This window comes from Podarcis tiliguerta (assembly GCF_965153285.1).
Source record: "Podarcis tiliguerta genome assembly, chromosome: 9".
Taxonomy (NCBI): domain Eukaryota; kingdom Metazoa; phylum Chordata; class Lepidosauria; order Squamata; family Lacertidae; genus Podarcis; species Podarcis tiliguerta.
In genome coordinates, this window is record NC_139542.1 from 36,271,341 (window position 1) to 36,289,752 (window position 18,412).

The 18,412-nt window shown below is 42.1% G+C and overlaps 1 protein-coding gene across 5 annotated transcripts in view; it reads right to left on the reverse strand.

Annotated features, from left to right (window-relative positions):
- ZNF827 (zinc finger protein 827) overlaps window positions 1-18,412 on the reverse strand; it is a 115,392-nt gene that overhangs the window by 25,350 nt on the left and 71,630 nt on the right. For all 5 annotated transcript variants that reach the window (XM_083457052.1, XM_083457048.1, XM_083457050.1 and 2 more), the window contains exons 6-8: window positions 14,547-14,786; window positions 12,723-12,780; window positions 8,433-8,536 (exon numbers count right to left, since the gene is read on the reverse strand). In XM_083457052.1, coding sequence (XP_083313178.1) covers window positions 8,433-8,536; window positions 12,723-12,780; window positions 14,547-14,786 — 402 coding nt within the window. The remainder of the gene's footprint in view (window positions 1-8,432; window positions 8,537-12,722; window positions 12,781-14,546; window positions 14,787-18,412) is intronic.

The window sequence follows — 18,412 nt, forward strand, 5'->3', positions numbered from 1 at the left end:
CTATTTACTCTTCTTCATTTCACAGAAGTAATATACTAATTTGTTTCAGAAATCTCCAAAGCCTGCCAAATCTTCCTTAAATGGAAATACGGCTTTACATTCAAAACTTCTAAGTGTGCTCCCTACTGCAACTGGGCAATTGTCAACAGCATTTGGAAGAGCAGCAGAAAATGGAATCTGATGTATAAGCAAATATGAAGAATTATTGTCATGGGTCAACTCAAGTCAAGAGGACTGTATTAACTGCAGCACGGCAAACAGAATCCTCTTACTGCCCATCACAACTTCTGAGATAACTTTAGATGTCCCAAAATTACAAGGCTGTACCCATGCTGTGCTGCTGAGTGGGACGTGGGTGGCGCTGTGGGTTAAACCACAGAGCCTAGGACTTGCCGATCAGAAGGTCAGCGGTTCGAATCCCCGCAACGGGGTGAGCTCCTGTTGCTTGGTCCCTGCTCCTGCCAACCTAGCAGTTCGAAAGCACGTCAAAATGCAAGTAGATAAATAGGTACCGCTCCGGCGGGAAGGTAAACGGCGTTTCCGTGCGCTGCTCTGGTTCGCCAGAAGTGGCTTAGTCATGCTGGCCACATGACCCGGAAGCTGTACGCCGGCTCCCTTGGCCAAGCGAGATGAGTGCCACAACCCCAGAGTCGGTCACGACCGGACCTAATGGTCAGGTACCTTTACCTTTACCCATGCTGTGCATCTTAAAGTCACTCAGATGACCTTTAGAGTCATTCATAACAAACAAGGTTGTTGCTTCAAAAAGTTATTTAATGAATGTTAAATGTTACACTGGAATTTGAAACTTCTGATGGGGAGGGAAGGTGTTGCTCCCAAGGCCATCCTAAGGTCCAAAACATTAGCCCCAAAAGAAGAAACAAATGCCATACACTTGAAAAGCCTCACTTAGTGTGTTACAATAATCACACTGGCTGTTTGTTCTAGAAAAAATTATAGATTGTTTGAGAACTGTTTCTGAATGGTCACAAGATACCATTGCTGGCTGCTCCAATAGAAGTCATAATAAATCAGGGCAGAAATGGTCCATCCGTTGTTCAGTCTTAAGAACGTAAGAAGAGCCTGCTGGATCAGGCCATTGTCCCATCTAGTCCAGCATGTTCTCCCAGTGGCCACCTAGAGGCCTGTGGGAAACCCTCAAGCAGGGCCATTTATTGGCCTTAAGAGTCTTAATTTCTTGTAGCCAGAACTGCCAAGAATAATGTTGCACTGCCTTAAAACTCTACTTCTTGAAGTAGGAAAGGAAATAGGAGGACATAGGACACATTGGTTCCAAAGGAAGTCGTTATGCTTGAGCTGCAATGAACAAATTAGGAAAATAATATATATTTTATTGCCCTAAGAAACAGAATTTATAGAGATAAAGGGAGTCTGAGTCTGACAGTAGTTGAACTTATCTGGACACATTGCTGAAGTGGAAGGAAAGGTTAAACAAAGGAATCCACTTATCTAGGTATCAAGAGTTTAGTTTTGAGTTACAAGATGTGACAGAAAAGGTAGTAGAGAACTTTTAAAAGGGATTAAAGGTTGGCACAGAGCCAAGAAAGCCAACTGACAGGCAAATGTTTAATTCACTGACACATTTAGACCAAGAACAATGCAAACCCATAACTGTGCTTTACCTCTTGACATAGGCAGATATAAAGAGCCTGTAGTAAAAATTTCTCCAAGCTTGCTCAGTTTGCATAAACCTATTTCTCTTTTTTAAAAAAGTTGTAGGCCAACTGAAGTAATCATTTGTTTTTAGCAATAGTTATATTATAACCACAGAATCCAGAAAGCAATGTGAGGGGAAAGGGGTAATGTAACAGAGCATGAATGGAAACAGCCTCTTAGCATCAAACTTTTGCATGGATGATAATGTAGAGCATCTGTGCAGTGGCACTGTGTGTGTTTAACACAAATATATGATTCTTTTCTCCTTCAGCTTAATATATAAGACCTCAGCACAAACTAACAATATGCTTGGGTTGCAGTATCCACGCTAGAAGCTGAGAGTCATCCTTTTGACTTTCAAATCCATGGATTCATTTCAGGAAGCCGTTAACAATTCAATCATATTTCATGGGTTTCCTGGCCAATATCGGGCTGTTGTGGTGTTACTGCTGACCTTTGTTTTTCAAAGCAATTCTTTTAACTTTTTCTTCCTTATTCCATTTCTGTTCAAACCTCCTGACTCTTACTCTTTGCTGTGTTTAATTCTCTTACTGTTCTTTCATTAAAGGTTGCTTGTGCTTCACAGTGGCACCTGTTTCTTTTGTAAATAAGCCCATGCCGAGATTTTCCCAGTTCCTTGCGATCGCAAGAGATTTACTGTTTCCACCAACTATAGAATAGTGTATAAGACAAGAATTAATACATTATATACATCATGAACTTTGTGTCTTAAAATTAACAGGGAGACCGGGCCATAAGGTGAATTTAGAGAAGCAGCCAACACTGCTCCTTTTCCTTCATTATACATCTTTAGGCGCCAGGTGAAACATTCCTCTTCAACCAGGCTTTGAGCTGATTAATATTCTACGGGCTTTTAAATGTGTTGGGAGGGAGTATTGTTTTGTTTTTGTTCTAAATAACCAATTTGAGCTTTTATCCTGTACTTTTATCTTGTGAACCACCCTGAGATTTTCAGATGAAGGGCAGGATATCAATGTAACAAATAATATTAAGACTGGATTGCAAATTGCAGTATGCCTCCAGTTGGCAAGCACTTCCTTTATTCAGCATGGCTAGTAGGATATGGCAATTCTATGAATCACCACTGATATGTGAGAGAAGCTTAAACAAAACTAAGCGAACATGATTTCTAGGGACATAGAAAGCTGCTTTATACCAGGTCAGCCTGCTTGTCCACCCAACCCAGTATTGTCAACTGACTGGCAGCAGCTCTCCTGTGTCTGAGGCAGAGATTTTCCCAATCACCTGCTACCTGACCCCCTTAACTGGAGATGCCAAGCACTGAAGCTGCATGCAAATGATGTCTTTCTGCTCTGGTCTGATAAGCTGTGGTTCCTCACCATGTATGTAATAATGTTTGAAGATTATGACATGTGTACCCACTCTTTCAACACCTTTATTAACGTGGTCGTAGATTTTTCCTGCACCCCAGATGTTGGACTTCTTTATTTTGTGAATGACAAATGAGGCCTGAGAAAGAGATGCTCAATAACAGAGATACTATTAGTAGAGAATTTAGAAGCACATGAGGCAGATACGTATGCAGGGGAAACAGGTAAATGTCTGAGAAGCCAGAGAGAGGAGGGAGAGCAACAAGAGAACACAGAGGAGTAGGGATATAGCAGGTGTACTAATCTTCAGAGACAGGTAATGGAGAGAGACAGAGGCAAACAATGTAGTGATATTTAAAGATTTTCTCTGCCACAGTGAAAACTAGAAAGATTCTCAAACAAAAGCTGGAAAGATAACATTTCCTAGCATAGGCGATCCCTCCATCAATATTTCTGGAATTTGCAACGCATCATTGCACTAGCACTGAATTCCAGCATGTCCAACCCTAGCCAATTTTTTGCTGGTCAGACCCTAGCTCAGGTGAACTTTCTCCTTCCCATCTTACTATTCTTAGTTCTGCTGGAGAACTCTAGCCAATCCACACATCCAGCTAACCAAGCAGGAAATGCTGGCAGGACTCTCAGCTACACAGATCAGCAGCTGTCTTTAAAAGTAAAGAAGCACGTATGCTATCACTCACAGGATGTTAGGCATTATATGTCTATTGGCACTGACAGCTTCCTCAGTGCTGTCCTCAAGATGATGTCTCATAGAGTGAAAGGGTACTTCAGTCTCTCTTTGCATGCAGTTACTTGCTCTTCTTCTCAGCTGTTGTGGTGCTGTCAGTAGTAGATCTATTACTGGGATGAGATCAGCTATATTTCACATTGACTGCTAGAGACGTTTTCTAGACATGCTCTATACACACACGTGTGGAAGGCTCCTGAGATGCTTGGGACTTTTGATACTAGTCTCAGTTTCTACTATGAATTTATTTTATTTTAAAAGGGTAGTTCTTCTAAATGGCTCACTGAAAATGTCAACTCGGTGTACTGTGGCAGTAAAAAATGCCCTCACTGTTAGGAATTAAAACGATTAAACGGCAAGTTATGATGTTTCCAATAAAGGCCTACAGAATATCCACACAGAGAATACTGTGTGAAATTCTTATTGCCTCAACTCACAAAAAGTGATAGGAAAGCTGGAAAGGGACAAAACAAGATGGTGTGTGATTTTTCTTTTTGAGTGTAAGGCTGGATATAAATTAATAAATAACTTCTGAGGCAGAGTTTAAAAGACAGAGATGCTTTTTAGCAAATAAAAAGGATCACCGAGTGAGCAACAAAATAGGAGTTTGTAAAAATCGCGAATGGCTGGAAAGAGGGAATTGGAAAAGAATTATTCATTGGGAACTGAACTGTGGAAAGTATTATGAGGTGAGCCAGAAGCCGGGAAAAAGGAGCTGTGAAATCAGGAATAGCTGTCAAACCACAATGCATGACCAGAGACCTAACATACATGAGAGCTTGAGAACCCCTTGCTGCTAAAATGAGGCTCTGCTAGAAAAGGAATCTCTTTAAACTTCTTCCTGCAAAGCAGGATCCAACCTGAGTAGGTGCAGTCAATCCAGAAGCTTCTTCACCAAGAAGACTGCCTCCTACAATTCACTTAGTTACCACATGGGGTAGCCACACGAGATTCCAGCACCCCCAGGCAGTCTCAAAATCAAGAATATATTCTGTATCCCATGCTGAGGGTCCACAGAAGAGAAGAGAAGCACACTCTAGCCTCTGTCATCTGCCGGGGAACACAGGCCCCTGGAAGGCTATACCCTATGTCTCCCAGAAAGAATAAGAGGAGGCAAATCTGGCCCCATTTATCAGCCAGAGGAGGAGCTGAAGGGAGCTTGCTTCTTCCCTCTGTCTGAAATAGCACTTGACTCCAACTGTCAGTCACCCTTGGGCCAGAGAGCCAAAGGGAAGTTTACTCTGGTCTCTGCCATCCACTGGGGCATTTGTTCCACCTTCTGTCTCCTAGGAAGAACATCATAGAATCATAGAATTCATAGAATCATAGAGTTGGAATAGACCACAAGGGCCATTGAGTCCAACCCCCTGCCAAGCAGGAAACACCATCAGAGCACTCCTGACATATGGTTGTCTAGCCTCTGCTTAAAGACCTCCAAAGAAGGAGACTCCACCACACTCCTTGACAGCAAATTCCACTGTCAAACAGCTCTTACTGTCAGGAAGTTCTTCCTAATGTTTAGGTGGAATCTTCTTTCTTGTAGTTTGGATCCATTGCTCCGTGTCCGCTTCTCTGGAGCAGCAGAAAACAACCTTTCTCCCTCCTCTATGTGACATCCTTTTATATATTTGAACATGGCTATCATATCACCCTAGCAAGGGAAAGACCAGACCAGTTTCATCTATCACTGCTATGGGGAGTTTCCTGCCAGAAAGAAATCTTTAACTGCCAGTTGCCCTGCAGATGTGAAGGGAAGAACACTCTGGCCTTTGCCATCAGTCAGAGGAGCAAGAGCTGCTGGGCCAGTCAAAGCACCTTAATCCAGGCAACCCACATAGGAAGATCCGCCTGACTCTAAGTGGTTATAAACGTCTCGTTATGACTCAACACCTTGTTCTGGCATTGTCAGACTGACATACTTCTACCTTTTCCCTCAGTTCGTGTGTCCTGACTTTTCGTTTGTGAGCCTGATGGCAGAAGCCTCAGGGTTGTTTTTTTAAACTGATGTGAGCCACTTTGGAAGACAATATATGTCTGAAAAGTGGTCTAAGAACATAATAAATGTTGATAAGCAGCAGCTTTAGGACAAATGAAAGGAAGTATTTCTTATTCCAACATATAACCAACCTATGAAACTCATTGTCACAGGACTGGGGTAGTATATAGACCATAACACTAGCAATGGCTACTAACTATAATTTTCATAAGCAAAGTTTCCTAGATGATGCAGATTGTGTATCATGCCCTTCCTGTGAACTTGGCTACAGTGTCTAGTTGGCTACTGTTGGGAGTGTTAATGATCTGGGACGCTGCCCCTGCGAGACTTATTCCAGGAACAGATTCTTCTCCTAAGGGTCCTCTTCACTTTGGAACCTTCTTCCCTCCTTTCTGCTAAGCCCTTGTAGGTCCTTTGGTGCTTTTCATTCAAGGAAAACTCACAGAATCAAGAAGCTGTCTTATTCCAAATCAAACCATTTACCTAGCTACCTCAGTAGATGTCAATGGTGACTAGCAATGGCTCTCCAGGATTTCAGACAGGACAGAAGTCTTTTCCAGCCTCACTTGGAGATGCTTAGGATTGAACCTAGAACCTTTTGGCATGCAAAGAATATGCTGTAGCAGTGAGCTACACCCCCCGCCCTTATACATAATGAATACACCTGAGGGAAGGCAGGGAGAGAAGACAGAATAAAGGTATCTCAGTCTCCCTTCCCTGGTCCCGTCACCACCAGTGATGTCTCTTTATGGCAGCCTTTTTGAGTGCATAGGAATTTACTAGCTTGTTCTCTGAGAACCCCTGAGACATAACGAAACATGTGTGGTGTATGCCAAGTACACCACTCAGCCCTAATGAAAACTGGTTTAGTATCCTTGCAGCAAATTTATGGAACTGTGATAGGATTTATTTTACCCAATGCAAATGATTCTTTCCTAATTTTACAAATAAAGATAGTGAAAGTTTTCATGTCTATAGCATCCTAAAAAACAAAAAACACATTTGACAACCAGACAAAAGCTTGAGCTCTTGCAGTTCGGTTGATATCAAGCTATGACCTCACCCGGTGAGTTTAATTTGATCTTCCTTTGGTAATACTGTAACACTTTGTTAATGCATTTTGACGGGCTCACATATCATATATTAACCTTCCACATTTGCAAGGAACATGGATTTAACCCGCTGGCTAATAATACCACTTATGCACATGGAAAGCAGAAGAGAGGGGACAGGAACTCAAGTTTTGCATGTATGCCAAGGCCTTACATCGGCACGTGGCAGAGCTGGGCAAACAATGAGTGTCCAGAGCATCCACTGCAGCTGATGCCAGCACCCCTTTATTTATTTGTATTTGCAGGCAGAAAATAACTGTGCTCTCTGCCAGAGTTTTGCTTTCGCTACCTGCCCCGCTCCCCCACCAGCTCAGAGCATGCTGAAGTCAGTATTTAGTTATACGTATGCCTTTTGTCAAAAACAGCAAGAAAACCACCGGCTGCATGTGTGTCCTCTTCCAAAGAACCAAAGTTTCTTCTCTGGATTCCATGCAAGATTTTTGGACAATAGTGCAACATACAAAGGAGTCTGGAATTTGCCATACCACATTTTCAGCTGAAGTTAATGTCAGGTTACAGCAACATTAAGATATCCTGGCAGGCAGCCAATGCTCTTTTCTTGCGAGGTAAATTACAGATGGCGGTCACATCCTGCCTCCTTAAAAGTTAGAAAGAGCTGGCTGGTATGCAACAATGAAATAAATAAAATAAATATTTCAGTAGCAAAGCCCTTTTGAGAGGGTTTCTAAAGGGATGAAATGATTTCAAATGTACAGGTTGACAGAAATATCAAAGTGCTTATTTATACAGGCAGAAAATTAAAAGCAGAAAGTCCAGTTCCTTTCAGTTTGTTAGCCACTATGGAAACATTTTGAGATTTTGTTGGGATGAGGCAGAACTTCAATTGAAAAGCTGAAAATACATAATGTTTTGTGCAAGATCTTGTGTTTCTGGTAATCGTAAGGGCAATTATATACGCTAACCTCTCCTTCACTCCACTCTGCCTAAGCCCCAACAGCCCCAGAGTGACCAAATACCTAAAAGTTCACTTGTCATAGCAGCAAGCAATATTTATCCTATTATGACAAAACTGCAGCTGAATTTGTGTAGGTAGAAAAGCAACCCAATGAGTCTGGGATAAAGTAAATGTTTCCAGAACTCTATGTGCTGAGGAATTTCTAATCAACATCCCTTTTCATAGCAGTTTTCTAGGCTTTGTGACTTACTGACTATAAAAGACTATGGGTGAAATCCAACGTTGCATGAGTGCAAGTCTCTTCAGTCACCATTGGATGTCAACCTACGTCAATGTGCACTACAATGTTCTTCAATTCTTGGAAATAATAATTAATGTTTTTTTTCTAGCTGAAGAATCCAACCCCAGTTAATTCTAATTAGCATTAATTCATGCTAAGATAAATACATTTATTTAGCCAATTATATTTTCAAGGCCTATGACTGGTGTCTTATATTTTCAAAGCCAATGACTTCTGATATATTTTGTTTCAGGATTTGTGATGCTTCCACTTGATGTATCTGAACACAACTAGGACTTTTCAATCACAATATCTGAACTTTACTGTCACTAAAAACATAATGTCCCATACCTGGTACTGTTGTCCTTCCATGAACAGCAGTCTCATTAGACAGGAGATCTTTTGAGTTGGAAGTGAATGGTGATTGTCTAAATGTATCTTCAGGGAAAAAAGGGCTAAGGAAAAGAACGATTTGTTTTTTTTTAAGCTGACATAATACTAATCAGAGAAAAAAAATCACAGTAATGCACAATTAAATATGTTCTGATTACAATGTTACAATGAAAATTGCTTTTGAAACTCAAATAAAGACTAAACTTTGGAACAAAATTTCAGTTGTTTTACAAAATGACCTGACCATCACTCACTACTGAATTCTGTATTGTTATCTACACAGCATACCATGTATCAAAACCGAAAAACTGGAGCTTTTTGTAGAAATACTTTGGAGAAAGAGACAAATGGTAGTGGCTTTTGAGGTGAGACAGAGCTGCTCTCCTGATATTGGAATCACTTCTGCTTACCGGTTGGTGCAGGGCAATGTAGGCTGGGGGTGGGTGGGCACCAGTGGAAGTGCTACATTGACCATGCCACTGCACCTGCCCAACCCCGACCTTGCTGCCATCCCATCACCATCCAGGTAAGATGCAGTGACCCCAGGGGCAGGTGGGTGGCCCACAACCACCTCATGGGCCTCCCCTGAAGTTAAAAGTCAAAAGCCCTCAATGCCAATAATGTAATTTTGATGCATGGCCTCTATGTTTTCCCAGCTATTCCTTAATGAAGAACCACCATCTTTCGCTGGCTATGGTTAGCATTAGAAAAGCAGCATTAGCAGAGACATTTTAAGGAGACATGCATGTTCCTGAAGCCCAGTGATGTTTGTGCAAAGGAATTTCAGGACATGGCACAGTATATCAGGTTTTATGGAGTGCCACATTGCAAAGAGCTCACAGTTCAGACATATGTTCCAGCAGCATGTCCAAGCCAAGTTAATCCAGCTGGTGTGGATACAGTAAATGTCAGTAGGAAGACTGACACATCCTGTCTGAATATTCTTCTATAGGGAGGACAATGCTTCTCCCCGTCCTGAGTGGCCCTTAGTGGGGGACTGATTTTCTCAGGAAAATGTCTGTATCACTGGAGGAGCCTAAATGAAGCTAAGCATTCTCCTTACAGTTATTCCCCTCATCTCTGGCTGAGCCAATATATTCTGTTTCCTATGCAAGGAAGTTGTTTAGGTTGTGACAGGAAGACCTCGGAGCTCTAGGACTACAAACTGAGAAGCCATGTGCCTTTTTACACAACTTATTTACTGACGGAGGGAAAATCAGTTCATGTTCAACCCAACAAGTAAAACTTGGCTCCTGCATGCAAAAGTTTTTGTGTGGATAAATTGACCCGAGCTATACCTGGAATGATGGACTAAAATGATGGACAGGATTTCACAATGGAAGAGACAATGGTGTAGTGCAGGGGTCTGCAACCTTTAAGACAAAAAGAGCCACTTGGACCCATTTCCGAAGGAAAAAAAACCTGGGAGCCAGAAAACTCGTCATTATAAAAATAACTTTTTTGTCACTTTTTTTATTATTTCTTTGTTTGACCCCACAGAATTACTCCTCCTCATAGAAATAAACGTTAAATTAACAAGTTACCTTTTTGTGTGTGTGTGTTCTTCACTCCCCTTCAAAACAGTGACCAGTGTACATGCCCCCTTTCAATGCAGTGACCAGCGTACATGCCCCTTACAATGTAGCGGGCGGGGGGCGGGAAAGTGACGTCGGGACGGTGCGTGACTAATGCATGCACCGCCCCCATGCGACGTCACAGCCAGTACAGCGCCCGCCACAGTGGGGAGTGTCGGGGCGCACAATGCGCCTCCTCCCCTCACTAGTATCCGCCCAGGAGCCATGGCAAAGGTGTAAAAGAGCCACATGCGGCTCCGGAGCCGCGGGTTGCAGACCCCTGGTGTAGTGGTTAAGAGTGTTGGACTAGGAGCTATGAAACCAGGAATCAAACCCCCACTCAGTCATAAAGCTCACTGGGTTATCTTGGGACAACTACAGTCTCTCAACCTAACCTACCTCACAGGGTTATTGTGAGGATTTGATAGGGAGGAGAAGGATCACGTACACAACTTTATGCTCTTTGGAGGAAAGGCGAGATATAAATGTAATTTTAAAATTAAATAAAAATAAAGGAATAGATAAATGTTTCAGAAAGAATGGATAATTCTCTTTGGTATACTGTACCCAAGTGTTTGGGGTGTTCAACAGATGGATTTCTGCTCATGACTGGGGGTCTACCTGCATGCTACTTTTGAGGACAATCAAGTCCCATATAATATCGCATGTTACTTTAGCATGGGTACCCTGAGGCGCACTGTTTGCTTGTTTGTTTACATATGTGCTGAGGTTTCTCGGGGTGTTGTCATTTGCCAGCCTCCCACTTCCACTTTGTTTCTATCAGCCCACAGGAAAGGACGCAGCCTGCTTTTTCTGCAGAACCGCTCTTGCACAAAACAGCTCTATTAAAAATAAAAATTGCCCTTGCAGATAGATGAGGTGGAAAGCAGGAGGAAAGCAAGTGGTAGCCTTTCATGCAAGGGATCGAAATCCTGACCTGACTTGGGCAGACAGACCCCCTCACACACTTCTTTTTACTGCTTTTTTGTGCAAATCTGGTGTATCTGCACACACATGCACACAGGTAAACAAATACCTGCTCACAACAGACTCCAGGTTTCCAGAATTTATGGTGGGTACAGAAGCACTAATTGAGGGGTGGAGAAAATAACACACAGCAAGAATACATCTCATCAAGCTCTGCCTGCTAGTGCAGATAGGAAACATCGGGATATATTTTGGAGGCAAAAAATCTAAGGTGCTCATGTGTATTCCCACAAAGGCCCAACAGACACAACCACCCACATGACCTAGAGGGGACACAGCCTTGGTTGACAAGACTTGCCAGGAAACTACAGTCCTGCCTTGTTCTGCTAAATAAGAATAATCAGAGACAATGGCATGGACCGCTGCTTTTTCCTTTTCCATGTTTTGCTGAATCTAGAAGAGGCACCGATGAACTGAAGTGAGATCTCAAGGAAAGACCAGGGACGAGAGAAATCACTGCACTTTGGAACAACTCTGCAATAATCAAGCATGACAGAGGCCAGAGGTGAAGAGGGACCGAGAGAGTGAGGTTTCATATCCAATGTGAGTCTCTATTACAGGAAGTAGGTACAGAGAACGTATTTTTTTCCTTCCTACTGTAGTTAACAATCCTATGATTTATAAGCACATCAGAAATGTATCAACGCTGCTGCTGCTGCTGATTTATTGCCTTAGCTGCCCTAATACTATGAGCTTATTGATTGAATTAATTTTTAATCACATGTCAAACAGAAATATATCAGCTTATCACATAGATAGCATGGGCATGGTCATGCCAAACTTAAGCATTTTTTTTAAAAAAAATCCTGTGATTTCTGTGGGAAATATTTAGGTATGAGCTCATGAGATCAATGAGATTTAAAAGGGCATAACTTTGGTTTGATTACACCATGTACGATTCTCCATCTGATACACTGCAACATTTCAAAATCTGAAATAACATTCCCAATACACCAATGCCAAGTACCTGCCATGTTATAGGATGCTTTATCTGTATGGCCTTTGCAGAGTGCCCATTCAACACACCAGTGAAGTGGGCCAATGGAACAGAGAAACACCAGATAGTTCTAGGTAGGGTCAGTTCCTTTACTGGCAGAATAACGCAGTTCCACAGCTTTTAAGTTACATTCCATTGTAATATACTGTACAGTCATACCTTGGGTTGAAGTTGCTTCAGGTTGAGTGCTTTTAGGTTGCGCTCCATGGCAACCAGGAAGTAACAGAACGCATTACTTCTGGGTTTTGCCACTTGCGCATGCGCAGATGGTCGAAATGACGTCACGCGCATGCGCGGAAGGGGCAAATCGCGACCCGCGCACATGCAGACGCTAGTTGCATTTACTTCAGGATGCGAACAGGGCTCTGGAACAGATCCTGTTCATATCTAGAGGTACCACTGTACCGTCCTTCCAGCAGCATAGTCACCTTGCAGTGCCCCAAACAGAATAGACTTTGGCCAAGAGCAAACTTGCTTCAACCATAAGTGTATTTATACTTCTGCTGAGTCACTCGCACATGCTTGCTGACACACTCTCATGTTTAACTGGGTGCAGGTACACATGCAGGTGCAGGACAAACACACCCAAAATTAACCAGCTAAATTAACTAAACCCTTTGACCTTTTTCTCTGCATGCATAAAAGCCCTTATACATCAACTTATCATGCTCTAACATGTATGCTGCTTACCTAGTTGTAGCTGTGATGGTGTTATCCTTAGAGTGATTGTGCTCTTTGCTCACTTTTTCTGCAGAGATATAAATTATTATTTTTAATTAGTCAAAACGAACAAAAGTATTTCCTTTAAAAGTTCTAGTTCTGGCCATTTTCAGCTGAGGAAAATCTCATTTGTATGGATTTATCAACTTGTTATCCAAATGTCCTCCCCAACCTCTCATTTACATTGTAAAACATGCATCAGTGTTTCCTTGCTGAAAAATTCCCCTATTCAATTTATGTGCTTTCCTTTGATATTATAAATTTGCTTGAATACTATGGGAAACAAAGAAACTGGCAAAAGGAAAACAAGGTGCCTTGGTGTTAAAACAAATGACTGCAAGGAAACTATTCCTGTATTATTTAGAGACCTGGAAAGAAGCAGTTATCTGTGGCTTATGGCGCCCGTTGTAAGAAAGATATATGTCTCATGTCACACATACAGAGGTGGGGAAAGAAAAATCAAAAGTCATGCATGCTTAATTTTTCCTCTAGGCAATGTAGGAATAGGTTTTTGTCCAGGTAATTAACTGCTTTTTTGGAATGGAACTCCCTTCTAGTTTGTCATTAAGCATATTCAACTGATGGCAGAAACTATTTCGCAATCTCCCTAGAACACAAATTTAAACTCTCCACATCCAGTTCAAATGTTGCAATCTTGCTGCGACTCATAACTTTATTGTTCAAAAGGAAAGAAGTTATGTGCCCATGGTTTTCCACTGAGTGCCACAGGTTCAACAAGGCAGAAAGGACCACAGGATATGCTGCTGAACCTTTAAGAACAGGAACAATGGCGCATGAAAAGAAGTGGCACCACACAGATACTGGCAGTAAAATTGTGCTGATCTGTAATGCAGAGAGCCTGTATGGTTTAGTGGTTGGTGTGTTGGACCTAGAACCTGAGAGCTGAAATCCCCACTTGGCCATGAAGCTCACTGGGTGAGCTTGGGCAGTCACCATCTCTTGGCCTAAACTACCTCATAGGGTTATTGTGAGGATAAAATGGGGAGCATTGAGCTTCTTGGAGGAAAGGTGGGATATAAATGTAATAATAAATAAACAAAAATTAAAAAGCAAAAGCAAACTTACAGCCTGAATACAATAAAGGCAACCCCCATTTACACACATTCAATATGTGTGCGACCGCACATATGCAAATCGTGCCGAATCCCAGAAGTGACCCAAAATCATCATAAAAATGTCACAAAATGGGGGACGGGCAGGGTGCTTGCAGACCTTTTCAATGGTGTTTCAAATATAAGCAAATATAAGCCTTGGAACATAACCCCTGAGTAAATGGGGAGTTGCTTGTAGGACTTTCTTTCAAGGATGCTTTTAGGATTGCACCGTAAGTCTCCAGTTAATCTGCAACAGTATTTTTTACTTTTTGCTACTGAAGTACCTACAAAGCTATTTTTCTAGATATGAAAGCTTTATCAGAAGCACATTTACTCATAAAAAAGCCACACTGCATTTAAAAGGACTTAAAGTACCATCTTACACACATCTACTCAGAAGTAAGTCCAATGAATTCAATGGGACTAAGTTCTCAGGTAATTGTGTTTAACTGGGGTAGGCAATATGGCACCCTCCAGGTTTCCATTGGTCATGCCGGCTGTGGCAGATGGCAGTAGAAGACCAACAATATCCAGTGGTCACCATATTGGCTGCCCGTGGTGTACAGAATTGCAGCCTTAAGGTCCTAGTAAGAACTTCAGCCTCAGTTCAACAAATTCAAATTCAGAATTTAACAAAAACGAGGAAAGTAGACTGTAGGTATCCAACTACTTTATTTACCTGACAGCTGAAAAAGTAGCTCTGAAGCCATCTTCACTGATATATCTTGGCTGAAGAGGTTTCTCTCAGGGAGCACTCGGCCTTCTGGTATCTTTTGTATGTGTTCAGTTATCTCTTGCCTGAGTAAAGTGCTATAACTGATGTTTTGGCTAGGTGAAACTGAGGCTTGGGAATCATGAATATCAACTTCCATGGGCTCTTCTTTGATCTTTATTATTTGAGATTCCTTGCAACTTTCCGCTGCAAATAGAAGAAAATAAAACAAAGCACCACAAGATTGCTTATTATTCATCTATTTAACATTTAAAATGTAAGGTTAGGCTATACAAGTCTTACACATTATTTTGCAAGAACAACAGTACCATGTATCACTACTAACTTCACATATTACCCAGCGTTAAAAGAATGACTCATGTAAGTCAAAGAACTACAGCACCTATTTGTTTGCTTGTACTGTAAGTATGCATTGACAAAAATATTTACTGTTTTTTTTTAAAAAAACAAAACATCCTGCATCTTTTGGTAAAAATGAAAACTTTGAGAACTTGGAAACTCTAAAAGAAGAAATGCTTTCATAACAGAAACTGGCAACCATTAGGATTCATTGTTTTACAGAGTTACACTAACCATACATAACTTCTGTTTAAAACTCAGTTCATTCATTCAGTGTCATAGGCCTCTCACAACTAAAATGTATTTATTTACCAAACTTATTTGCTGATTTCCAGGCACAGTACTCAATTTGGATTTCGTTCTTGTTACTAATAATAGCCAAGAATCTCTCTCACACACATATTAATAAGTTCAAGAATGTCCTGTAAAGTCAAAGGCGCTTTTAGGGTAGCGTGACCGGTTTGGCCACATTTGGCATCATGCTACATGGGGCGCCACAACCATGTAGAACAGAGTGAGAGAAGCAAGTGGCAGGGGTGTATTTTAGCACTGCACAAGGTGGATGCTGAAATGTGAAAGCCCAAAGTCTGCCACTGGCAAAGTGCTAGGTAGATTGATGTGTTGTACAAATAATAAAAGGAAACATGAGCAAATCTCTTTCATCACCCCCACCAACTCATTCAATAGATAGGAATAAAATTTGTTTTAATTATAGCTATCGTGCATAATTCATCTTGGATCCCATCAGAATTTGATTCCCTCCCCTCAACTATGTTTCCCCCTCAGTGTTTTGAAGTCCTCTTCTTCATTCAAGGAAAGAACCACTTTTCACTCCTGCCGCAGTTCTTGGACTGCTCTCTGTGGCTGAAAAATGCTTTGGTTTTGAGTGCAGGTGAAGTGACCGTTTCCTTTTGAAGTATTCGCTGTCCTTCACTTCAAAGAGATGTCAAAGGTTGAACTTCAAGAGAACTTGACCAGGAGACAAAAAAGAAAAGCAAAAGGCGCCACCTTGAAAGGCAGGTGGTCTGCTCTGAGACGCAACTCTGCTTTTGAAACCCTCAGCAAGGATCTGGCTCAGGATTCCTGTGGACACTGTCAATTAAAAATAATTATAAAGGAACCGAGGAGGGTGGAAGAGGTAAAAAGGAAGATGAAAGTATGGAAGGACAAGAGGAAGGTGCTCGCAGGAATGGGAATCAGGTTCTTCAAGCCTAGTGGTCATATTTTCTTCTGGGCAACCTCCCGGGTGACCACAAGCCAGTGGAATACAGAACCAGAGGAAAAAATGGGTACAGCAAGACACCTCTGATCCTCCATCCAGACAAGCCAAAGGCATTATCAGAGTTCAAGGACACATTCTAGCTAGGTAAAAACACTCAAGAGGATGTGAAGCAAAGCTGGTGAGGGGTGAGGCAGAGGAGTGTGGCAAGAGGAGAGTCCTGAGAGCTAGTCAGAGATGCTTGGAAGGCTACATTTGGCCCCTGGCCTTAAGGTTCTTCACCCTTGCCAAAGAGCTTCCATCAATAAATCTGTCAGTTCTTTATTCTTTGGGCAGAACAACACAAACTCTGGTTGGGAAGTAGCAGATCCACCACTGCATTCAAAGCCTTGTGACTTGCACCAGCATAAGGGATGTGTGTATGTGTGCTTAGGTTTTTTGTTGTGCCAGTTGAGGGGCAAAGATTGCGGCCCTTAATAGGGAACAGGTCAGCTTAGAATCCAGTAGATGCAACCCTGCTCTGCCTCGTAACACCCTGTTTTGAGGTTTAATCCTGGCTACAGCAATAGTGTTCACTTTGCCACAGTTTATTTGGCTCTCCCAGCTGAGAGTTCCATGGACGTGGAGCCCCACACCTGTGCACAAAACATCCGCTCCACCTGCATGGAGCAGGTGTTAGGATTACAGTTTTGGTCGCCAATTTCTTGTGCCCGGTGAAATAGCTGTGGAACCAGCCTGCTTATGCTCAGTCTCTCAAACCATTGACTGCAGGCAGGGTAACTTGTGCTATGTCACAATGCTCCCTGATCGCTCTACAAAGTTGTGAAGAAACAATGGTGAAGGATTTGCCCGCAGAAATGTAAATGCCAGCAGTTTAGAGGAGGAGGAGGAACTGGCTGTCATGACTCTTTTTAAGAAATGCTGGGGAAAGAATCATTATTTCAGCTTGGGGAGTCACTCGTACTCCATTATGTCAAAAGCAGTTGACAGATGAAATAGCACCATCATTTGTTTTACTGTTGCTGTGTGCCATGAAATTGTCCATCCATGTTGCCAATGCTTTACAATGTTGTGACCTGGCTTCAAGGCTGACTGGAAGGGGTCAAACGCTAACAGATCAGTTTGCTGTCCTTCTCCTGCTTGAGAACAGGTGATAGGCTGTAGGATAGCCAATTAATCTCACAGGCTTCAAGCAGAGGAGACAGTTGCTGTTTGCGTCACCTCCTCCTATCTTCCTCCTAGAGAAAGATGAAGTATGCAGAAAACGAAATGGGGAAGGCTGCACATTTTATTTGTTGCGATAGAAAGGCGCAGAATAGGACTCAACTAGCTGTTGGGAATCTCAATGTTATAAGCACAATGAAGGAGAATTTGTTGCCCTACTACTGGCAAGACTGAGGAGTTTAATTGGATGGTGCACACATACACACACTTGCCATCTTTTAAGTCGTAATTTTGACAACTAGAGAGGGAAGGTTTTTCTTCTCCATTGCATCTGCTACCCAACAGCATTGGTATGTGGAAATTCTCTGAATGAAACTTCAGTCAGTGTAATTCTCAGTTTGCCTTCCACAGCTGAAACCTTAATTTTATGTTTCCAACTGCATGAATTCATCACACAACCAGATGCATGAAGCAGAGGGATTCTGTGTAGGTTTTAATATGGGGAGCAGCATATTAATTAGTGTAAACGTTCATTGATAATTGAGGTATTATAAGTTCACAAAGCTCTTCTTCCTGGGCAAGGGATATCACTCTTACAAATGAGGCCTAGTTAGGGTTGTGTCACACATGGCCATTTCCTAAACAGAAGCTTCTTCCATGTAGGTAGGAGTGGGGAACCTTCTTCAGACTAAGCACAACATTCCCTTAGAACATAAAACTGTACAGTTGGAAGGGATCTCGAGGGCTATCTAGTCCAACCCCCTGCAATGCAGGAATCTCAACTAAAGCATCCACAACAGATGGTCATCCAACCTCTGCTTAAAAACCTCCAAGGAAGGAGAGTCCATAACCTCCCTAGGGGGTCCATCCCACTGCTGAGCAGCTCTTACTGCCAGAAAGGTCTTCCTGATGTTTAGTTGGAATCTCCTTTCTTATAACTTGAAGCCATTGGTTTGGTCCTACCTCAGGAGCAGGAAAAAACAAGCTTGCTCCATCTTCCATGTGACAGCCCTTTAGATACTTGAAGAAGGCTCCCAGTCTTCTCTTTTCCAGGCTAAGCATACACGACTCCCTCCTTCATAAGGCTTGG